Source organism: Pseudorasbora parva, chromosome 11 (genome assembly GCF_024679245.1).
Source record: "Pseudorasbora parva isolate DD20220531a chromosome 11, ASM2467924v1, whole genome shotgun sequence".
Taxonomy (NCBI): domain Eukaryota; kingdom Metazoa; phylum Chordata; class Actinopteri; order Cypriniformes; family Gobionidae; genus Pseudorasbora; species Pseudorasbora parva.
This window is the reverse complement of record NC_090182.1, coordinates 24,960,096-24,984,597: the sequence shown is the minus strand read 5'-3', so window position 1 is coordinate 24,984,597 and position 24,502 is coordinate 24,960,096. Positions and strand designations below refer to the sequence as shown.

Below are 24,502 nucleotides of genomic sequence, written 5' to 3'. Positions count from 1 at the left end.
GAGAGAGAGAGAGAGAGAGAGAGAGAGAGAGAGAGAGAGAGAGAGAGAGAGAGAGAGAGAGAGAGAGAGAGAGAGAGAGAGAGAGAGAGAGAGAGAGAGAGAGAGAGAGAGAGAGAGGTCGCATGCTGCATTCACTGATGTGGGAAACATTGCTCAGTTCCAAAGCTTCACTCCAGTGATCCCAGCGGTGGTATGTCATGTGAACCCAGCGTCAAAGAGCAGAAAATCGAGGGAAAGAGAGAGGAGAGAACAGGACAGGATTGTCCACCGATGTGTGGGGAATGTCTATAATCTCTTAAACGCTGCCAGGCTTTTATTGTTTCTTAACCTTATGAGTAAATATCAGTGGGCTTTTTCTATTTGTACCATAACCTTGACTGCTGTCAGGTCAGTACATCATGGCTCTCCTAGTGGACACAGCCTCGCAGCTGTACACGGTGGAAACCTAGGGCAAAGAGTATGCTTCACCTGTAATTTATCTCAAAAACACTCCTGCACATAGTAAACTAGTCATTTTCTTCACTGTTTCAATGTTGTGACAAAATGAAAGTTCCATTTAATTTTGACCTTTTCAGCAAGTGGAATTCAACATAACATGAGCGCTCACCGCTGAAATGCAGATTTTACACTGAAACAACCAGTTATATCGACATCATCAAGTGCCTCACAATTAAGCATTTTGATGTCTAAAACAAAAATAAAACAAAAACCTAATCCCAACTATTAGCAAAGCTGCTTTGAGGGTGTCCATGAGTAGCCTAATGCATTTTTTAAATTCATGGTAGGCTACTTAACAGAGCTCTTCAGCGCTGCCTCCGTTTGAATGAGCTCATTGTACAGAGCCGCCCACTGCTCATGAGAATTGATGACATGGTGTGGGACTTGGTTACAGCAGCGATTACATATGATTTTGTTAGGTGGATGTATTAAAATTATTCTAAAATAAGGGATTGGATGCTGGAAAAAACATCTGTTGAGTGTGATGAGGACAGGTCAAAGTTATACCACAGTCATAAGAATATCACATTTGTGACAATGAAGGATGTAGCACTAGCAAAAAGTTTGACACCTGCATCTCTGGCCACATGGCACTCAGCTTAGGATAAGCATAGTTACACTGCCACCAAGTGGTCGTATGCCATATTATCAACCGCCTACCTTAGAGCCATACACCTACCTATAAGAGCACTTTTGGATTTGTGAGAAGCTGATCTGAGTGAGGAACACAACGGTGAGTTAGTTAACAAGACACTAAGGAGAAAGGAAGTCTGTTGGTTTGTTCTGGCCTTTTCATGTGGTAAATTGGATGTCTGACTGACCTTATCAATGGACTCTGGCCCCAAACCTCCTAACTGTTAGCATTTACTACCCAAAGGTTAATGGAAGGAGCTGGAGCCAGACTGAAGGTTATGGATGGAGCCTTCAGCTTCCTGCCAGCTTAGACTTCAGACAACACGCAGGAACTGGCACGTCCTGATGTCTCCACCTCAGAGGAATTGCAAACTTACTTAAATGAGATTTAATTGGACTCATGAGAGAATATTTATCTTCGGATTTGCAACAATACAGTGGTTGCATATAAACAGCCTATATGCATGGCATTTAGCATGATAAGTAGCTTTTAGAGCAGATGGCAATCTGGTTTTTGTAATCTTAGCGTTTCGCAGATTACAAAAACAGTTTGCATTCTTGATTAGACTTCCCTATCCCCACACAAAAAGCTGTTTTTGCATGTGGGTTTGAAATTAGCGAAAGAATCAAATTAAAATAGATAAATAGCTACTTTATGTCATGCAAGTTAAATAACTGTACCTCTAATTTATTGATTGCAAGGCAAAAAAAAATCCTGATGAAAAACACTTGCCTGAAAATCATTTTTTTTTTTGTCTCAAAATCTACAGATTTGCTCACAGTCACATGCAATTTTTCATATGAGCTCAAAAAGAAGATGGGAATGTATGATATTGATAATGATGTTACCATGACTCTTTTCTGACCTGTCAAACTTAGTGTTGCATACCCTGTAACATACATCTTCTCCCGAGAAGACAATCCCAAAAAAAGATGTGAACTTTCATTGGTTTATTCATAGTTAAAATATGTTTAAGTGCACTATAAGTGCAACAGTAGTAAACTTTAAAGGACAACAATTTTTATTTTATTTATCTTGATCGTTATATCTTTGTGAGTAGGCCTACAGTCTATAGAAAAGAAAAAAGAAAAAAAGAACCGGATTGGTGCCTGCAACACGGAGCGGTTACAGTTAATGCCCAGAGCCCCCACTCAGCTAAAACGGCAGTTATGGGGGCATAAACGCAAAGGTGTATTGGTGCTCCTTAATAGACACAAAATGCAATTAAAATGTCTGTCCAATGAGAACAGGGCCCTTACATGACAACGAGATGTGTTTACTTAGCCATTGTTTAAATTCACCTGTTTTAGACGGCTAGCTATATCCAGGTCTGTATCCAGTTCCCTGACCTGCTATTTTAGCTGTAGTTAATTAACTGTAATAGCTCCATGTTGAAGCAACAATCTGGTTCGTTTGTTTTCTATAGACTGTACTCAGAAAGGTATATGATCAAGATAAACTTAAAAATTCCTTAAAATTCCTTAAACTTAAAAAAACTTAAAAGTCCTTTAAGTGCACAACTAGTTCACAACTATATGTTTCTCATTTGTACTATATCTGTACAAGTGAACTAATACGTTAAATCTTTATGTTACAAAATCGGGGCTATAATTCATAAGCATGGCCATTATAGAAAGTGTTGCCGAATGTAGGCCTATATATAGGCTACTAGTAGACACAGGTCCTTCTCAAAACATTTGCAAATTGTGATAAAGTTCATTATTTTCCATAACGTAATGATAAAAATTAAACTTTCATATACTTTAGATTCATTGCACACCAACTGAAAATTTTCAGGTCTTTTATTTTTTTAATACTGATGATTTTGGCATACAGCTCATGAAAACCCAAAATTCCTATGTCAAAAAATAGCATATCATGAGAAGGTTCTCTAAACGAGCTATTAACCTAATCATCTGAATCAACTAATTAACTCTAAACACCTGCAAAAGATTCCTGAGGCTTTAAAAACTCCCAGCCTGGTTCATTACTCAAAACCGCAATCATGGGTAAGACTGCCGACCTGACTGCTGTCCAGAAGGCCATCATTGACACCCTCAAGCGAGAGGGTAAGACACAGAAAGAAATTTCTGAACGAATAGGCTGTTCCCAGAGTGCTGTATCAAGGCACCTCAGTGGGAAGTCTGTGGGAAGGGAAAAGTGTGGCAAAAAACGCTGCACAACAAGAAGAGGTGACCGGACCCTGAGGAAGATTGTGAAGAAGGACCGATTCCAGACCTTGGGGGACCTGCGGAAGCGGTGGACTGAGTCTGGAGTAGAAACATCCAGAGCCACCGTGCACAGGTGTGTGCAGGAAATGGGCTACAGGTGCCGCATTCCCCAGGTCAAGCCACTTTTGGGCTACAGAGAAGCAGCACTGGACTGTTGCTCAGTGGTCCAAAGCACTTTTTTCAGATAAAAGCAAATTTTGCATGTCATTTGGAAATCAAGGTGCCAGAGTCTGGAGGAAGACTGGGGAGAAGGAAATGCCAAAATGCCTGAAGTCCAGTGTCAAGTACCCACAGTCAGTGATGGTCTGTGGTGCCATGTCAGCGGCTGGTGTTGGTCCACTGTGTTTTATCAAGGGCAGGGTCAATGCAGCTAGCTATCAGGAGATTTTGGAGCACTTCATGCCTCCATCTGCTGAAAAGCTTTATGGAGATGAAGATTTGTTTTTTCAGCATGACCTGGCACCTGCTCACAGTGCCAAAACCACTGGTAAATGGTTTACTGACCATGGTATTACTGATTATCTCCTGACCTGAACCCCATAGAGAATCTGTGGGATATTGTGAAGAGAAAGTTGAGAGACGCAAGACCCAACACTCTGGATGAGCTTAAGGCTGCTATCGAAGCATCCTGGGCCTCCATAACACCTCAGTGCCACAGGCTGATCGCCTCCATGCCACCCCGCATTGAAGCAGTCATTTCTGCAAAAGGATTCCCGACCAAGTATTGAGTGCATATCTGAACATAATTATTTGAAGGTTGACTTTTTTTGTATTAAAAACACTTTTCTTTTATTGGTCGGATGAAATATGCTATTTTTTTGAGATAGGAATTTTGGGTTTTCATGAGCTGTATGCCAAAATCATCAGTATTAAAACAATAAAAGACCTGAAATATTTCAGTTGATGTGCAATGAATCTGAAATATATGAAAGTTTAATTTTTATCATTACATTATGGAAAATAATGAACTTTATCACAATATGCTAATTTTTTGAGAAGGACCTGTGTATATATTTTAAGTATACAATTTAAATATTCAGTTTTATACTTGAAATATAGCCTACCTTTTCCATTTTATAGATATTAGATATAAAACATAGATGGAGAAAATTGTGTGAGTCCATGAACACCCCCAAAGCTTCACTGTCTTTTTGACATTTCATTCGGTAACATTAGACAGTTTTGATTTAGGCCTACATGCAGTTTAATGTTTGTTGATCGCTTTGTTTAACACTCCGCGGATGGACGGCCAGTAAATTAATATCTAACTTTATTCATATTAACACTTCCATCCATAATGCCATGCAGATTCTTTCTGTACTGCACTAGTCTGTCAAAGAAGGCATCTGTCACACGGACCAAAATGAAATATCGCCATCTGCTGTCTGTCTAGTGTCACACCAGCATCTGTCCTGAACCTTGAGCAAAATATCTATAGACATAAATGTATAATAACTATAATCTCACTTTCAGATTATGAAGCCTATTTTCCTACTTTCATTCGTGTAAAAAAACATTTTTAAACAATCCTTTACATGCAAATTCATGTGCAAATGTAAATATTTATATGTAATTTATAAACAAATAAGTTAAAAATCAACTGTTATAGATCTTGTTAGATTTCACCAATTAGAACATTTACTTAATACTTTGCCACTGAAATATCAATATTCTCTCTAAACAGATAAAGAGAGTAGTTGAACTTTTGACAAAAAAATATATAAATAAATATTTTCTGCTGACAATTTGACGTGAAAAGATTAGTGGACGGAGGACAGGTAAATGAATTGACAAATGGATGAAGGAAAAAAAATATTTACTAGGGAGCAGAGGTCTTGTGGCCTGTGTCTGTCTGTCTTGGGGCGCCTGCGTAAGGGCTGTACATTTGCAAAGTTAGTTTTTTTTTTAAATTTTGATTAGTTTGCAAACAGTGAGGTCTGGCTAGGGTCTATATATATCTAGGGTATATATATATATATATATATATATATATATATATATATATATATATATATATATATATATATATATATATATATATATATATATATATATAGTTGCTGGAAGAATTATTGGCACAGACCTCCCCTCTCCAAAAATACTTTCCTCATCCAGAGTGCATAAAAGGGCTGGCAAAATCATTCTGGACCCCTTACATCCAGGCCACTTCCTCTTTGAACTGTTGCAGTCTGACCGGCGCTACAGAACACTGAGCACCAGGACAGCAAGAAGGCATGACAAAAGTTTCTTTCCTCAGACCATCACCTCATGAACGGCTAAATGCCCCCAATAAACATACGCAATACAGAACTCTATTTATTCTTATACTATATTTATTTAGCATACCATACCTCTTATTTACATTGCCTTGCATCTGTATATGTCCATATCTGTACATACATAAACACCAATTAGGCATAACATTATAACCACCTTCCTAATATTGTGTTGGTCCCCCTTTTGCTGCCAAAACAGCCCTGACCCACCGAGACTTGGACTTCATTAGACCCCTGAAGGTGTGCTGTGGTATCTGCCACCAAGATGTTAGCAGCAGATCCTGTCTTGTAAGTTGCAATGGATCAGACTTTTTTGTTCAGAAAATCCCATAGATTGGATTGAGATCTGGGGAATTTGGAGGCCAAGTCAACACCTCAGACTCAAAACACCTTAAACATCTTGTTGTGCTCCTCAAACCAACCCTGAACTCTTTTTGCTTTGTGGCAGGGCATTATCCTGCTGAAAGAGGCCACAGCCACCAAGGAATACAGTTTCCATGAAAGGGTGCGTGGTCTGCAACAATGCTTAGTTAGGTGGTACATATCAAAGTAACATCCACATGGTTGGCAGGACTCAAGTTTTCCCAGCAGAACATTGTCCAAAGTATCACACTGCCTCAGCCATCTTGCCTTCTTCTCATAGGGCATTCTGGTGCCATGTGTTCTCCAGGTAAGCCACGCACACACACCTGGCATACACGTGATGGAAAAGAAAACATGATTCATCAGACCACGCCACCTTCTTCCATTGCTCCCTGTTCCAATTCTGATGCTCACGTGCCCACTGTTGGCCCTTTCGGCAGTGGACAGGGATCAGCAAGGGCACCCTCCCTGACTGGTCAGCCGTTATGCAGCCCCATACGCAACAGACTGTGATGCACTGTGTGTTCTGACACCTTTCTATCAGAACCAGCATTAACTTCTCGAGCAATTTGAGCTCCAGTAGCTTGTCTGTTTGATAAGAGCACACGGGCCGGCCTTTGCTCCCCACATGCATCAGTGAGCCTTTGCCGCCCATGATCCTGTCGCCGGTTCACCTCTGTTCCTTCCTTGGATCTCTTTTAACTAATACTGACCACTGCAGACCGAGAACACCCCACAAGAGCTGCAGTTTTGGAGATGCTCTGACCCAGTCATCTACCCATCACAATTGGGCCCTTGTCAAACTCCCTCAAATCCTTACGCTTGCCAATTTTTCCTGCTTTTAACAACAAACTTTGAGGACAAAATGTTCACTTGCTACCTAATTTATCACACCCACGAACAGGAGCCGTGATGAACAGACAATCAGTGTTATTCACTTCACCTGTCAGTGGTCATAATGTTATACCTGATCGGGAGGTTTATTGTCTCTATGGGTTTTTTTTAATTCACTTATTCTCTTTGATTTTTTTTTTTATTATATGTTTATTATATTTTGTCGCTGTCTTTCTTTCTGTACTTTGGAAGCTTCTGTCACAGAGACAGATTTCTTGTATAAACATACTTAGCGATACAGCTCATTCTGATTCTGATGCTTAAGTCACGTCTATCTCAACATTATGTACTTTGTGCTTTTTGGAGGCTGCTGACTAGCCCAAATGAAATGTGAAATGACGTCACACTAATGTGAGATCATATGACTAAGTAAATATAATCACCAAGTATGACCAAGTAATCAAACCTATAGCTAATTTCAAAGAAAATTAGTCATTTTAGCATCCGTGGCATGCATATATAATATTGCAACATTTAACTTGATTTCAATTTCCATGGTTAATTTCTAGGGTTTCAAATACAGCTTTAATCATACATTCAAAATATATATATATACACTCTAAAAAATGCTGGGTTAAAAACAACCCAAGTTGGGTTGAAAATGCACCGACCCAACAATTGGGTTGTTTTAACCCAATGGTTGAGTTGTTCTTACCCAGAAATTGGGTTGTCTTAAGCAACATTTAACCCAACCACTGGGTTAAAACAACTCAACCACTGGGTTAAAACAACTCAACCATTGGGTTAAAACAACCCAATTGTTGGGTCGGTGCATTTTCAACCCAACTTGGGTTGTTTTTAACCCAGCATTTTTTAGAGTGTAATTATATATATATATATATATATATATATATATATATATATATATATATATATATATATATATATATATATATATATATATATATAATTTTGAATGTATGATTAAAGCTGTATTTGAAACCCTAGAAATTAACCATGGAATATATATATATAACAGTTAAATGGTGTTTCCCCTTGGCTCAGCGAGGGGCACATGTTAAAATGAGACATGACTCAGGGTCTCAGGCAGTATGACATCCCAGCCCCCAACCAAACAGCTGCCACACTGCTGTGACAGAACCCTGCTTCTAACCCTGCAACCCCAATATCACATGCCCTTGTGTCCACTGTTTGTCATATTCCATCTTTATTGATTCATCATTTGAACATGTAAAGGCATTGAATGTCTGCTCTCTACGAAGCATGAATATTAACTGGATGGGATAGAAGTGATAGGCTGACTAAATCTCTCCAGCATCCCTCCTCCCTCCCTCTCTCTCCTCAAAATTCCACGCCCTAGCGGATACACAGACACCAGCAGACGCAGTCTGGGTAATCACAGCAGACACGCCGTCCTCTCTTTCTACCAGCCAGTGGATACAGCCACTTTGTTTCCTACGGTAAGTCCTTTATCCATCATAATAGCCATCCTCCTCTTTCTGCATGTGTTTGTGGGTTTAATGACTAGCATGATGAATGCGACAACTGGAGATGGTAAATTCACATTGGCTATAGGTGCGGCAGCCAGAGAGTGAAGAGAGACATAAGAAATAGAATGGCTATTTATCCATTGAGGTAGACACTGCAGTCTAGCAGGTGAGAAAAAAGAGGCTGCCTGCATGCTAAACTGGTGTAGTCATCCATAACGTGAATGAAGCAATGTGGAAAAGAACAAAGGCTTAGACATTAAAAAAAAGGAAATAGACATTATGTGAAATTAAAAAGGGAAATGTACTAGAAGAGACAGATACACAGAGAGTTGGCTAGGTGGGTGGTTAGCATCGGAACATGATACACACATGCTGGAACACACGTGTGCTACATGCTACCATCACATGTCCTGAGAGAAAGGGGAAATTTCGTCCCTCAGCATCTGACTGACTTTCCCTTAAAACACTGCACTCTTGAAATGTAGTGATTTGATAGTTTAACACATGTGCACTAAAATAACATATCAGTAATATTTATCAGTATTTTAATCAAATACATTTAAATAGCTTGCTGTCAAAAGATGTGTGAAGTTTTCTTGTATAAAAGGCAAAAGACAAAAACAAGGTCACCACTCTCTTAAATCACATCTGTCATCTCTACTGACAGCAAACATGTCTGACAAGCCAGACCTCACAGAAATCGCCCGGTTTGACAAAACCAAGCTGAAGAAGACTGAGACAAAAGAGAAGAACCCTCTGCCCACCAAAGAGAGTGAGTGTCTGTTATATTACAGCAACAGCATACGGTGTGTCCAATCAGTTTGGGTGTGGTGCAGGCCCTCCTCCCCCCACCCCCACCCATCTGCCTTTCTCTGCAGCATTCTGTCTATCTTCTCTCTTCATATATTTTTGTTTTTAGCCATTTGTTTCTCTCCCATTCCTGTAACCGCAGATCCATCTTTATTTTTCTTCCACTCTCACACTGCTCGGCATATACAGTCTCTTTTTTTCAGCTCATGTCAGCAGATGAGTGTCAGTTCAAAGTCCTCCATCAGCATTGCAGTGCAGACCTAAGCCTGCTTGCAGAATTTCCCATGTGCATGAGCATCTTATTTGTAATAATGCCACGTTCCCACGTCTCCCTTAAGATGCTTTACTGGCGCAAAAAAGGCATTTATCCTACCAAAGCAATAATAAACATTATTTATATTTAATCTTTCTCTGTTTTCAGCTATCGAGCAGGAGAGGAAAGGAGATGCCACCCCATGACGCAAGAGACAACGAGAAGACAAGCACAAAACATGTTCTTGTGACATGGCAGATATTACAATTCCTATTTCTGTTTAAAGGGTGCTATTGCCCCATGTGATGCATGGTTACCATGGCAATTGTCACTGGGGCCTATAAATGAAGAGTGTGGTGAAGGGGGGGTGACATGAGACAGGGTTTAAAATGGATATTTTACCAAATTCTGTTAAGTGCATTTGTTTTTTTGTTTGTTTTTTTAAAAAAAGGGGGTTTTCTTCATGAAATAAAGACAAAATGAAATGTAAAACAAATAAAATGCCAAATATGACACCTCTTCTTAAAATTATTTTTCTTTAGGTGATTATTCAATGCTAATGCTAATGTTGGGTTTCCATGTTTTATAGGGACTAATGCTTTACTGACTGTATTTTCTATCCCATAGCCTTAACCCATCACAGAAACATTTTTGTATTTTCTGAAACATGATTTAATATGATTTATAAGTTGTTTTACCAGAATGTCTCCACAAGGTCAAAAATGACTGGTATTGTCATGTAGGGCAATGTGGTTTACTAGGACTACTTACACCTTTGGAGTGTGGTAATACAGTTTTAAAATATGTTTATTTTTTAATCATTATTATTAATAATGAAAAATCCAGCAAACAGTAAGTCATGTGAAGGCAAAGTGGATTTTTCAGCATTCATTACTCCAATATTTAGTCACATGATCCTTCAGAAATCTAATATCAGGTTGGATTTGCTGCTCAAGTAACATTTATTAGTATTAATATTATTTCCAATGTTGCAAACAGTTGTGCTGTTTATCTTTAGGTAGAAACCTGAATATATTTTTTTTCAGGATGCTCTGATGAATAGAACATTTAAAAAGTACAGCATTTTTTTTTTTTTGACATAAATTGTTTGGACAATTTATGTTTTTATGTTCACTGTTCACTATGTTCACATTACAATTTATGTTCACTGTACATTTTTTTGTTGTTGTTGTTGGTTAACTTAAAGTAAGAATCATGGTTGCCTTAATATTTTTAGTTAATTGAAATTACAAATTTCTGTTGATACAATGAAGGAAATTGGTTTAATAAATAGAAACTCAAAATATTGTATCTGAACCACAAAAAAATGTGATAAATCATGAAAATAGAAGAATTTGGCATGTTTCACATCACAAAAAAAAAACCAATGACCCAATATGCTTAAAAAATCTTTAATATTTGAATAAAAGTTGTCGAATGTTCATTGTATTAACTTATTTTATTTCAATGAACTTTTTAAGGAAATTTAAGGAAATTTTTAAGGCAACCAGATAACTTATTTTTTAAAATATTTTTTACAGTGTGTCTAGGCCTACTGTCACTTTTGATTAATTGAATGAATCCTCACTGAAAAAAGTAGGCTATATTTTTTTATTTATTATTTTATCTTATTGTAGAGACCCAGACTTTTAAACGGCAGTCACATTTGCACTAGAGTGACCAAATTTTGATTACCGAAAAAATTGATTACACTCGGCCTGGCAATGAGATACTCAATTGATATTTAAAGTTTACTCAAAGATGCCTTATTAATTTCAATAATTAATTTTTATCACTTTATAAAAAAATTAAAAAAAACAGCCAGGATGGCCAGGACTTGAAAACAGGACATGTCCTGGAAAAAACAGAACGTTTGGTCACCATACATTGCACTGGGGAAGGTTGCCACATCATATGGGGTAAGCGGTGACACGTTTATACAATCTCAAAACCTTTGACAATCTGTCTGACCGAACATTCTTAACATGCAAAATCTCCCTTAGGCCTATATAACTGACCCCAATATAAATTGTGAATTGATACATGTAGCTCAACATTCAGAGCCACTGTGCATGGACCTACGGTGTCATTACGCTCTCTCTGCATGACTTGTACAGATCACTAGCCTAAAAAAAAATTCAAACCCCAATTGAAAATGTTCTAGTGACTGATCACATCTAAACGTTTTAGTTGGCCAAATTGAATTTCTGAACAACAAAGCACAGAGGTATACGCTTGAAAGCCACGACTTGGTACTTGCAAGATAAAATATAGCAAAACGACGCTGATAAAAGGACAACAAAACATGTTTTGTGGTGTATCCAGCAGGGGCGCTACTATATATAAGGCTAATATCATGCTTAGCCTATGTCACTCACCTGAAGCCACTCAGATTATTGTTGCTCACGTTTTTAAGATTTAAAACCTATTTAACATCATTAACGGTGGTGATATGATCGTCATTGTGGGACAAGGGACATCCAAGCAAGAATTATCAAATCTACAAGTTGTTCAAATAGAGTGCTGAGAAAAGTCTTCACGTCAGGCCATGTGTTCGCTGACTATCCGATACTACTATATGTATTTTACAGGGCTATTCTCGTTTTTACAGTTAACACCTGTTGATGTGGTGCTAGAGGACGCGCCTAGATCCCCTTTGAACTCAAATCTGGTTGAGATGTTACTAAGAAGCGCGATTGCGCTGGCGTCACTCTTCCTGCCACCCATCTACGCACTACAGCGCTTCTCCAAAACTCATCGTCTTTTATGACCAACTTATCTAGAAATCTGACAACTAAAACTAAACCGATGAAGACCTAACTCCAATAAAAAGTAAACTGGTTTAAGTAGACTTAAACATCTAAGAAACTGGTCCTTGCAGTCAGTGCCAAAATAGTTGCTGAATTGGGAACAGCGTAGCCTAGGCTACAAGCAATACTACTCGTACTGCTTTTACCACATCTTTATCTGGCAGAAATAGTAAGAGTAGTATACGTTTCCGAATCCAGCCAATCTCATGTAGGCTAATTGACGTGACCAGGGGCGTAGCCATCTTTTCAGAAGTGAGGGGGACAGAAATGTCGTAACCCCCCCCCCCCCTTTTTTTTTTTGGACCAATATAATTTATCACATCTCTTGCTTTTAATTGGGCAAGATATCAAATACACTGCTGAACAATAACCACTAATTAATATCTATAATATTATTCTCCTATTTTTTATGCCAATTTTATGATTGGTTTATATACTACAAACAATTGTGCATTAAGATTCCATAGATTTTATGCAATGTAAAAAAATATAGATATATTCTGATGCAAACCATGCTGTTCTCCATGTGAAGATATAGTAAAGTGTCATTTATTCCTGTGATCAAAGCTGAATTTATCATCATTACTCCAGTCTTCAGTGTCACATGATCCTTCACTAATCATTCTCAGATGAGGATCTGATGATCAACACACATTTATGATTATTATCAGTTTTGCTGCTCAAGGTGCTGCTTAATTTTTGTGGAAACCATCTAAACATTTGTGGTAAAATTAAAAAAGAGAGAAATTAATACTTTTATTGATCAGGCATGCATTAAATTGATCACAAGTGATATTTTTTATATTAAAAAAGATAATGTATTTAATAAATGCAAATAAATGCTGTCCATTGAACTTTCTATTCATTAAAGAATCCTGAAAAATAACATGTAGGCTATCGTGGTTTCCACAACATTTTTAAGCAGCACAACTGTTTTCAACACAGATAATAATTATAAATGTTTCTTGATTATAAAATTATTTTTTATATCTTATATCTTGATTATATCTTGATTATTATATCTTGATTATAATGATTAGTGAAGGATCATGTGACACTGAAGACTGGAGTAATGATTATAAATTCAGCTTTGATCACAGGAATAAATTACTATATATATTCACATAGAAAAAAAGCTGTTTTAATTTGTAATAATATTTCAAAATAGTACTGTTTTAACTATTTTTGATTACATAAATGCAGCCTTGGTGAGCAGAAGATACTAAACATTAAAAGCTGCATTATTCATATAGGCTACTTTATTGCCAATAAATAGCCTACATTGAGATGACTTGAAAAACACACATAAAGCATATATTGTCGCAATCGTCTGATTGTCGTCGTCACGTTTCATCATCATAACGATTGTTTTCCTTCAGCTCAGCTACAGCTCCAGAGGTATTACCTCTACGAATCCGCTTTTGGACTTTCTGTGAGAGCGCCCTCCTCATATTTAGATTCGAATAAAATTACAGGTCCTGCATAGATATTTTTTTGTCTCTGAAAATTTAAATCTTGATGTATTCACTTTAGTTTCTATGTAAATACATTTGCCCGTGACCTCAAGAAGCGCGCTCTCAACCGAGATTAGAGAAAGCTGTTTTTAGCGTCCCTGTTAACTTGCCCGCCCTCGCGCAGGTTCGAATCCCGCTCGGAGCGGGTCGACTAGGATCGGTGAGACCCAGTAAAAGTGCGGGGGACGAAAATACATTTTATTAAAAGTGAGGGGGACACGTCCCCCGCGTCCCCCTCGTAATCTACGCCCATGGACGTGACACCCATTTAAAACTACTCTTCAATGATGAACGTTTCATTAAAAGGCTGCAATTAAAAATGTAAAGTTAGTGCAATAAATTTTATACTCGTTTCTTAAACCAGCAAAGCACAAATATGTTACTTTTTTAATGGAGGAAGGCGTTTTATTTTATTTTATGAAAAGTTTTTTTATTCAGGTGAACATGTTCTTTGTTTATATTAGCCTACCATCTCAGGCATCCTTATTTCCTTTCTTAATCGCAAAACAAGGCGAAAAGCCTTAACACGGTCAGTAGGCTAATGAACTGCACCTGAGATTGTGAGCGACTATTCAAAATGGATCATCTGTGCAGCAAGGTGAGCCGCGTTCCCTGATGTCCGATAAGGGGAGTAAACTTGGTGGTGATAGTCCATGTTATTGATTACTTTCCGAATAGGCTATTATTTTATTGTTGTTAGCCATGTGAATTAAAGCGAAGAACCGAGCGATGCGTCATCGCCCTCGTTTTGCTACTCCATAAAAGCATGTCTGCAACAGAGCGTTTATGGTAAAATGGCTCCGTTTAGGTTATGTCTGAGTGTATCAATCATTGTTTAATGCGGGTTTGTTTTGTAACAAGTAGGTGTGGGAATTTGGGTTTCAGGCACCTTGTAGACTTGATGATGCCGATGTCCAATTAGTGGGGATTATCCTCACTTGCGCGTCCCTCCATTGTCTTCCAGCCAGCGGCATTGGTTAAACCATTATCCGACCATCAATATATGTTGTTTTGAAAAGGGATTTTTGAGTGGCTAACGATTTGATTCGAAGATGTCAATACGTGGTTTCAACAATTAATCTTCCACGAGCAGCAGTATATAAAATCACATCTCCACAGTGTATTAATTAATCGCAAAAGTCATCGAAAGTAAAATGATGAAATATAATCGTTCTTGTGATTATCCTTTTGTTTACATTGCTCAGCTGTTGATCCCCTAGTGACAAATAATAACTTGGTGTGAATGAGCTTATCGGTTTTGAATTTGTCTTACATGACACATGATTGAATTGTGTGAACTCATCAGCACTAAATAATGAAAACTAGCTGCCCTACCATTACACAATTATTTGTCTTCATATGATAAAAAAAAAAAAAAAAAAAAAAACAACGCATAGCCCATTTGCTTTAAGCATATGACGATAACTTTTTGGAAAAAAATGCATTGTCAACGTATCTTAAATGTATCCACTATCTAGGCCTACATAAATAAATCCATTCATAATTATTATTCGTTTTATTTTTCAGACCAGTGTTGTTGTAAATGCACTCTACACGTATCGAACTGCGCTTCCAGACATTTTTCACACCAGAGCTGTTCCCAGGGGATCAGCTGGTCTTCTATTAACACTAGAGTGTTAGAGGCGTAGACGTGTTGCATGTTATTTGCATGGCCCTTAGCGAACGGAGCCGAATGATTTTATGACTTTTTCTATACAATGCAGAGCAACCCCTTACATTTCAGTGTCATTTCCCGGTGAACAGCTTTCCCAAAACGTGAAAAAAATCAAGTCTCAAATAAAGAAAATCTATAAAGTCAAGAAGCTAAACTGAATCAATAATAATGTTAAATGATGATTTATATATATATATATATATATATATATATATATATATATATATATATATATATATATATATATATATATATATATATATATATATATATATATATATATATAGTAAAAAATACACTAGGATTATTTATAAACTAATAAACACTTTAAATTAAGGAGGAAGATAAAAGAGCTATTTTTATGCAAATATGTATGTCCAGTGGTAGGCTACATGTCCACTATACGGAATCAACAACCAGCGCATTCATGAATACACACCTTCAATGGACACGTCTAATGAATGGATATTAGCTAAACAGTTTAATGGCCTTGGACAGTTCAATTCACTGATACATAGACCTACACAAATGATAGCACATTAAAGTAAAAAAAAAAAAAAAAAATCAACTTCGTCTCGTCTAGGAACAGTCTGAAACAACCCTCAGCATGAACAATAGCTTAATGAAAGATGGGCTGAGGGGCTTAGTGAAAAGTGCTAATGCTTTGAAGTGCAGTTGAGGCCGCGCAATTCCAGTGACGACCTCGACGTCTTTTCACAGCGAATTGTCAAAGGTTGGAGATCCCTGTCACTCAAAGTTGGCGACAGGTATAAATGCCTTGCTCGTTCAAGCACTCAGTCACTTGTCTTCTGTCTCTTCCTGGGTATCCATCTCAGTGTTTGTGCTTTGCATCTCCACAAGAAGGGAGCATCGAGGTCGCTCACGCAGCAATGATGAACCCTTGCCAGATTTTTGCGTCGTTGGTGATGTCTATGTGCTGTCACATACTGTCGACCACAGCATGGTACCGACATTTTACAGAACATTCAAAATTATTATCATACTACAGTTTTGTTTTTTCACCATTTATTAACAAAAATTGCATTAACCTCGTGCTTTTTCCCCCGTCTATTTTCCAGGTCGGTGAATAACTTCCTGATGACAGGACCAAAGGTAATTTAAGTTTTTACGTCTGTCACTTGTAAATTTTAATGTATGGTAGATTTTAATGATTTGTGGGCCTACTTGAATTAAAATGGCTGAAGGTACAGTGTTTAATTAATGCTAATTTTTCACATCCCCCAGGCTTACCTCACATACACCAGCAGTGTGCAGGCAGGGGCTCAGAGTGGTATTGAAGAGTGCAAACATCAGTTCGCATGGGACAGGTGGAAGTGTCCGGAAAGCGCACTGCAGTTGTCTACACACAACGGCCTGCGGAGTGGTAAGCCCTACTGTCAAAATTAGATGATACATTCTGGTTTATTTGTTCACTCTTAAAATGTGTTCCAATGAACTTTACTTTAAAAATTTATTGAATTTGACCTTATACATGTTCTATATATTTATTATTATTATTATTATTATTATTATTATTATTATTATTATTATTATTATTAAATATTTGTTTATTTTTAATAGCGACCAGAGAGACCGCTTTTGTGCATGCCATAAGTGCTGCTGGAGTTATGTACACTTTGACAAAGAACTGCAGCATGGGGGACTTCGATAACTGTGGCTGTGACGACTCCAAAATAGGAAAAGCGGGTATGAAATGTTTATTATTGTTGTTGGTTGTTATTACATATGTGCATATATAAATCAAAAGTAGCCTAATTAATATTTTCAGACCAATAACATTAGACTTTCCTCTTTTCTTTTTTCAAAGGTGGTCGTGGTTGGGTTTGGGGAGGCTGCAGTGACAATGTTGACTTTGGAGAACGAATCGGTAAACAATTCGTGGACGCACTAGAAAATGGGCACGACTCTCGCGCTGCAGTCAACCTGCACAACAACGAGGCTGGTCGACTCGTGAGTAGCTATAATTGTATTCTCTTATTAATATCTTTTCTCTCTGCGCAAAATAAAAACTTTATCGACTGCAGCATGTGGGTGCATAAGGCTAATGTGAAACGGTTATATTTCAGGCTGTGAAAGCAACACTCAAAAGGACCTGTAAGTGTCACGGTGTGTCTGGAAGCTGCAGTATTCAGACATGTTGGATGCAGCTGGCTGACTTCAGGGATATCGGCACCTATCTGAAAATCAAGCATGATCAAGCACAAAAGCTGGAGATGGACAAAATTCGGATGAGGGCAGGTAACAGCGCGGATAACCGTGGCGCAATCGCGGACAAGTTCAGCAGCGTTGCGCGCACAGAACTCATTTATCTGGAAGATTCTCCTGACTACTGCGTGAAAAACCTCAGCCTGGGACTACATGGAACAGAAGGCAGGGAATGTCTACAAAGCGGGAAGAATCTTTCACAGTGGGAGAAGAGAAGCTGCAGGCGGCTCTGCCAAGAATGTGGTATGAAAGTAGAAGAGAGGAGGATAGAGACTGTGAGCAGCTGTAACTGTAAGTTCCACTGGTGTTGCACAGTCAAATGCGAAACGTGCACCCAGACTGTGACCAAATATTTTTGCGCTAAAAGACACAAAAACCGTCGGCCGCACAACCATTCACGCAAAAGACAACACACGCGTAATAGGAGATGAAGTCGTCCTCTTTCCAATATATTAAGTTGTATATTTCCAATGTAAATATATTTTATATGAGATTTTAATATGCTGCTTTTTCACTATTATTCTGCATATTGCTATAATGAAAAATGTCGGTTCGAACCCCTAAGACACAAGGGTTTCATCTTTCCCAATGTCAATTGATTGATCACATAAGTTCTAATTTCACGCAGACCAATATGTTCATTATTTGCACTTTTCGTTGTCGACATTAGATCACAGATTTATTCAGTTACAAATATGAATGTTTTGGATATTTACACAGGTTGTTTTCTCTAACACTGGTCACTTGACAATGTGTAATGTTTTACAAAGGGGCTTGAAGTGTTGAATTTATTTAAGGCAATTATTTTTTTAACTATCACATTGTTTATATATACATATATATTTATATTACATTGACTTTTGTCGTGGGAAGCAAAATTAAATATTTAAAACAAAATTACAGTCTCCGAGTGGTGGATTTCATTGCGCAGTTTGATAACTGCAAGGTTCAAATGTTTATTGGTTTAAAATCACTCCCAATCACACTTGAATTATGCATCAGCCCCAACGACGTCGAGAGCCCGCGGAGAGAGAATAATCTCTCGTGTATTGACGTCCTTTGAAGTTCATTGGAGGCGTTTCCCTGACCTGGCTGGTGACTGTGGACCAATAGCTTGATACCTAACAAAAGGTATTTTGCCCAGGCCCCCACGGAGAGGAGTATAAAATACATGACGGTACATCACTTTCTCAAATTGCCGGCTTTATCAGTGTGGATCTGGGATAATGGCTTGCGTTTTTCTTTGGGTATTTTTATTCTTAATTTGCTACAAAACTCTCCCTGGGCACACATGGTGAGGATCCATTAGTGAATTACTATCAGTTGCTGTAGGCTAATGTAAACATAATTGCTCTTGTTAACATATTTTGCCTTTTATTTCTCTCCATATAGGGCAATGAACAATTTGCTGTTGACTGGACCAAAGGTAATATATATTCTTAAATAAAACGAAATAAAATACATAATACATCAAAGTCTTCAATATCTTTCTTATGTTTTCTTCCTAGGCGTATCTCACCTATGCAAGTAGTGTGCGGGTCGGTGCTCAGAGCGGGATACATGAATGTAAACATCAATTTGCTTGGGACAGGTGGAACTGCCCGGACAGCGCGCTGCAACTTTCCACACATAAAGGCTTTAGAAGTGGTAAGATATGGTCATACATGTGAGTTCTTTATTCATTTTTCCATGCTTACAAAGCTTGAAACAATTATACCACACATGTTTGTCCTTATAGCAACGAGAGAGACGTCATTTGTCCATGCAATAAGCGCAGCCGGGGTTATGTACACTTTAACCAGAAACTGCAGTCTCGGAGATTTAGACGACTGCGGATGTGACAGTTCGAGGAACGGCAAACTCGGTAAGAACATTAAAGATAAATTAATAAACGAATTCATAAGCTTATAAATAAAGACATTCTACCACAGAATACTATGTTCATCATAAATGCAATAAGGTATTTGTATTCAAAGGAGTCACGACGCATTTATCTAATGGGATAAACACTATTTCAGGGGGTCGTGGCTGGGTTTGGGGAGGATGTAGCGACAACGTGGATTTTGGAGAGAGAATTTCTAAACAATACATGGATGCTCTTGAGACTGGACAAGACTCTCGAGCTGCTGTTAATCTTCATAACAATGAAGCTGGGCGTTTGGTAAGTTGAGAAATACCTTTCTTTTTTTTAAAAATAAATTACTGACAGATAAAAATAAATAAAAACACCTGTGTCGTACAAATAGGCTACCAAAACAAGAACCTCAAACAATTAACCTTTTGTGTAAGACGATCCTCAAATAATTGTGACAGTAGGCTGCACCTTCGTTTTACGCATATTTTTAATTAAGCCCCCTAGTGGATAACCGTTAATTGTTTCAAAGAAAATTAGCCTATACACAACATTTGTGTTACATGAATTTATAGAAAAGGTGATTGTAGACCTATTATATATTTAGCGATCGAGCAGTTGTTGCTTTAGCCTACCTCCTCAGGAAAAGGCAATTCTGCCAAAGTCATCTAACTTTTGGGGTTATTGAAACGTCATTTTATTTTTTCGACCTATATGGACCCATTTTTGTGTAGCCTAAATAATAGCCTACACACTTTTAAGATCTGTAAAATAACAAGAGGCTAATTTTGTTCTAGGCTGTAAAGGCGACCATGAAGAGGATCTGTAGGTGCCATGGCATGTCAGAAAGTTGCACAATGCAAACGTGCTGGATGCAGCTTTCTGGTTTCCGTGAGATTGGCAATTACCTGAAAGTAAAGCACGACCAGGCCCAGAAGCTCGAAATGGACAAGAGACGAATACGCGCGGGAAACACCGCAGACAACCGCGTGGCCATGGCAGACGCTTTCGGCTCCATCGCCCGGACAGAGCTCATATATCTGGAGGACTCGCCGAATTATTGCGCAAAGAACCTGAGCCTCGGGTTTCCTGGCACAGAGGGTCGGGAGTGCCTGCATGGTGAAAGTCTCACTCAGTGGGAAAGGCGAAGCTGCCGCAGACTGTGCCATGAGTGCGGTCTGCGGGTGGAGGAGAAGCGCACGGAGGTAGTGAGCAGCTGCAACTGCAAGTTTCACTGGTGCTGTACAGTGAAGTGCGAGAACTGCTCTCAAGTCACGGTCAAACACGTTTGCGCCCGGAAACACGGAAGCCACGGCCACCAAAGACGCAGACCTCGAGGACCAAAATAAAACACGCCCTAATCTATTTTATTAGAACACCTCCACCTGCACTTTTCCCCCTTATATATATAACATTTTTGTACATAGACCTATATATTAAGGTATTATAATAAAACTAAGCAACTGAAAAATTTTGTGGTCTCCTTTATTTCTTTTGAAACTATAAGAACCTACATGAACCTATAAGTTCACTTGTAGGTTCACATGAACCTGTAAGTTCAAGTTGATATGCTGAACCAAACAAACAAGGATGTCCTAACATGGAAATTAAGTTTAAATGTAGCCTACATTGCAATTGTCCTTATGGAATTGAAAGTAGCCTAAGCAACATGAATTAGCGATGAGGTGAGAAATGCAAAAGTTTTGATCAATATGTACATAACCGTGTGAGAAAAAATGCATAGGCCTATGCTATCTGAATGGTGGTTCTTGAAACAGACTGCTCATAGTGTGTTTCTATGAAAGCCTAACAGCAACGAAGGCACGGTTCATATATATTTAAAATTCACTTAAAGTAGTCAAAGACAACTTCTCTTTTTGCTCAAGGCTTCCGGCTCGTGTAATTCCCAGCGTTCAACCAAAGTGATCTCCTTAAATTAAAACGTGTTGGGTGAAAGCTTTAGCCACCAGCTGACAGACGCTTCTTTTAAATCTCGTCTGCAATTAGGACGCTCAGAATTTCGCGCGACGAATTGCATATTTTCTAAAAGTGATGATATTAATGATAAATTATGCTGTTTGCGACGTTATACATATACATATTTATCCTATTGCATTAGGTCATTTGAGAGCTTTATCCCAGACACGCGCCGTCAGAAAAACACCCTTAAAATGATGTTGTCTCAATTAGCCAGTATATGGCGTTTATTTAATGAATAGCCTATACTCTTGAAGGGATTAACCACACTTGGCACATCGCCCTATAGGCGCCTCTTGTGCACTTTGATATGCGGACAGGCTATGGACAGTATGCTGCCCCGGTAACAAAAGTGCAGACAAAGCCCGTAGGAAACATGACACCGCTGGAAGGTGTTTGGCATGTTAATCCGCGTTGCCGCTGTGTTGGTGTACATAATCACACCTGCGGAAGTCACTACAATACATGTAAATAAATCAAAGGATCTAAATTCCATTATTAGTCGCGTTACGAGGTTGAAGATACATTTAAATTGTAAAACCAGCCTTACATTGTGTCAACAAGTAATTTGTGATTATGTTTTACCCCATTTGATGTTATGGCCTAATCATGACATTTGTTTTTATATAGTTTATCAGCAGATTTCTCACTTATTACTTAATGCATAGTCCATTTACTCAGTGGGACATGCCGTAAATCTGCCAAACTGTCTGGCCTGATGAATGATGGGATATTGGCTCAAGTGGGGGGTCTTGACTCATGAGGACAGTGGGTGGGAATCTCAGAATATAGAATGTCCCAGTGACTTCATGTGCTTCCCTTTTTTCCATGTTAAAAGACAAACATTATTTGATTTTAATTATTTGATATTAAAAGGAGAGTACTTGACTAAATTAAATAGGTCATTTTGCTTCAAATAAATACATAGACAAATAAAAACATGGTGAAAGAAATAGAGAAATGTTCTAATCAACAGAAACAAACCATTCACCCACCACAGACTAGCTATTTGCCTTTCAGGATGCTATGTTCTTTCCCAGGCCACCCTGCTGAGGTCTGATGAATAAGGAACAAAGTGCCCATCCCCTCAAATACAGTACCATGTTGTTGTCATCTCAGCCATGACCCCCTTTCCCATCCCCTCCTTATCTCTTATTTTACCGACCTTTCATATGGATAGAACCAGGTTGTAATGTCAGTGTAGTCCTTTGGTTTACCCACTTCAAAAACCAGCACTAACAGTGATCCCAGTCTGTTCCACTCCACAAAAGACCTATTTCCTTTTAGCTTAAGGATTCCACTTGCGCATAACAAAGACCAAGAATGCACAGTTTCTTCATCAGAAGAACTGCCACACTCTCCATCAAGTAAGTACTGACTCCCTGACTTATTTGTCATTCATTAGAGGTATCTGGTACTAGTTTATTGGTCTTCTTTTCCATGACAGGTCAATATCACTGTCCTGCCTCCTACTAACATTTCTTTTATTTCTGCTATGCAAAGCTGCATTTTCAGTATCATTACGCCAGTCTTTAGTGTCACATGATCATTTCAGAAATCATTCAAATATGCTTATTTGATGCTCAAGAACATTTATGATTATTATCAATGTTGAAAACAGTTGTGTAGGATTCTTCGATTAATAGAAAGTTTAAAAGAACAATATTTATCTGACATATGGTTTTGCAACGTACTACCATTCAAAAGTTTTGGGGCAGTAAAGAACTGTAAAGAAAAAAAAAATGGGGGGTGGGAGGAAATAACTTAAATAAATACATTTATTCAGCAAAGACAATAAATTGATCGAAAATGACAATAAAGACATGTACAATGTTACAAAATATTACAGCTTTGCCATCACAGCAATAAACTCCACTTTAAAAATAAAATATTAAAAAGTATATATACAAGACTTCTTCTAAAAACATTAAAAATCTTACAGATCAAAAACTTTTACACGGCAGTGTATTTTAAAGTGTGGGAAAATAGTAAAGCACTTTTAACGGTTGACCATAAATGGTGGCAAAAAAAAAGTGTGCTCTTAACGCTATCTTTAATCTTTAAACTACATCATGCAATGAAACTTCCTTCTGTTTTTATTTGTCAAAAAAGCTCATCTGTAAGGGCAGGACCAAAATTTTAATGCAAAACATAGACCTCTATATAAACTGAATCAATAATAAGTTGCAACAAAGATTTTCTAGACTATATTAAGTCATAAACTGAGCAGGATATATTCAAATTTAGAGCAAAGGCTTCGGCAGACTTCTAGGCCTATTATTATCCTGAGTGGGACAGAGGGCGTCTGAGACCTCCCCAACTCTACAGCGCCGCACCATTTTAAATCTGTAGTGAAAAATAATTTGGAGCCATTGGGGCAGATTTCAGACTGCCCTGCTTACTTTCATGTTAACTTACGTAAACCTCACTACAGACCAAGATGATATCAGTCCGCTTCGGATATTAGTCTGCATCAGCTCAGTAACTACCTGGCATGTCTGTTCTTTCTGTGGGGTAGCATTTCAAATTAATAAAAGTGTAAATCCTTTAGTTTAAGCATGCTAATGTGAATAGCTTTTATATAATTATGTTGTGTTTGTTTGATGTTTGTTCTGAGAAAACCTGACACTCTTTTCCTTAACCAGAATTCCTTTACAACTTGTAATAGTCTAAAACAACATTCGGAGGCAATAAATGCGACATTCAGGCAATATCATTCTATGCATGTGTCATGTGCTGTTAATTCACTTTAGAGCACCACCCTCCGGGTGAATAACTCACAGTAGACCTCCAAAAGTGTGACTGCATGTGTTCAGCGATTAGAATTTTAAAAGCTTACAAAAGCACCAAGACCCAGAATCTGCCCTATACCTAAGTTTACATCAAGAGACATGACTATGAGCTAGCAGCTCTACAAAGCACCCTGGGGAAGAAGCTTCTTCTTTCTTGCAGTCCTGCTGGCCTGCGTTTGACTGATGAGTGCCATCACATCACACCTTAATGTTAGATTGCATGCTGTTTTGTTCCCAAAAGGGATG

The 24,502-nt window shown here is 38.1% G+C and overlaps 3 protein-coding genes across 4 annotated transcripts; all 3 read left to right on the top strand.

The window, feature by feature from the left end:
* The first annotated feature begins 8,158 nt into the window (after positions 1-8,158).
* Positions 8,159-9,923, top strand: tmsb2 (thymosin beta 2). The gene is made up of 3 exons (XM_067456555.1): positions 8,159-8,317; positions 9,015-9,119; positions 9,579-9,923. The coding sequence occupies exons 2-3, from the start codon at positions 9,020-9,022 to the stop codon at positions 9,614-9,616; spliced, it is 138 nt and encodes a 45-aa protein (XP_067312656.1). The 5' UTR covers positions 8,159-8,317; positions 9,015-9,019; the 3' UTR covers positions 9,617-9,923.
* A 4,058-nt stretch (positions 9,924-13,981) lies between these two features.
* On the top strand, positions 13,982-18,145 carry wnt8a (wingless-type MMTV integration site family, member 8a). 2 transcript variants are annotated; one of them, XM_067456552.1, is made up of 7 exons: positions 13,982-14,332; positions 16,246-16,373; positions 16,489-16,522; positions 16,655-16,793; positions 16,991-17,116; positions 17,238-17,380; positions 17,497-18,145. In XM_067456552.1, exons 1-7 carry the CDS (start codon positions 14,312-14,314, stop codon positions 18,064-18,066), a joined length of 1,161 nt encoding a protein of 386 aa, XP_067312653.1. In that variant the 5' UTR covers positions 13,982-14,311; the 3' UTR covers positions 18,067-18,145. The 2 variants fall into 2 exon arrangements, with proteins under 2 accessions (XP_067312653.1, XP_067312654.1); XM_067456553.1 differs by lacking the exon at positions 13,982-14,332 and adding an exon at positions 16,130-16,176 and having other exon boundaries at positions 16,271-16,373.
* A 647-nt stretch (positions 18,146-18,792) lies between these two features.
* wnt8-2 (protein Wnt-8a ORF2) lies at positions 18,793-20,876 on the top strand. Its single transcript, XM_067456556.1, has 6 exons — positions 18,793-18,929; positions 19,028-19,061; positions 19,144-19,282; positions 19,374-19,499; positions 19,654-19,796; positions 20,285-20,876. Exons 1-6 carry the CDS (start codon positions 18,862-18,864, stop codon positions 20,834-20,836), a joined length of 1,062 nt encoding a protein of 353 aa, XP_067312657.1. The 5' UTR covers positions 18,793-18,861; the 3' UTR covers positions 20,837-20,876.
* The last annotated feature ends 3,626 nt before the right edge of the window (positions 20,877-24,502 follow it).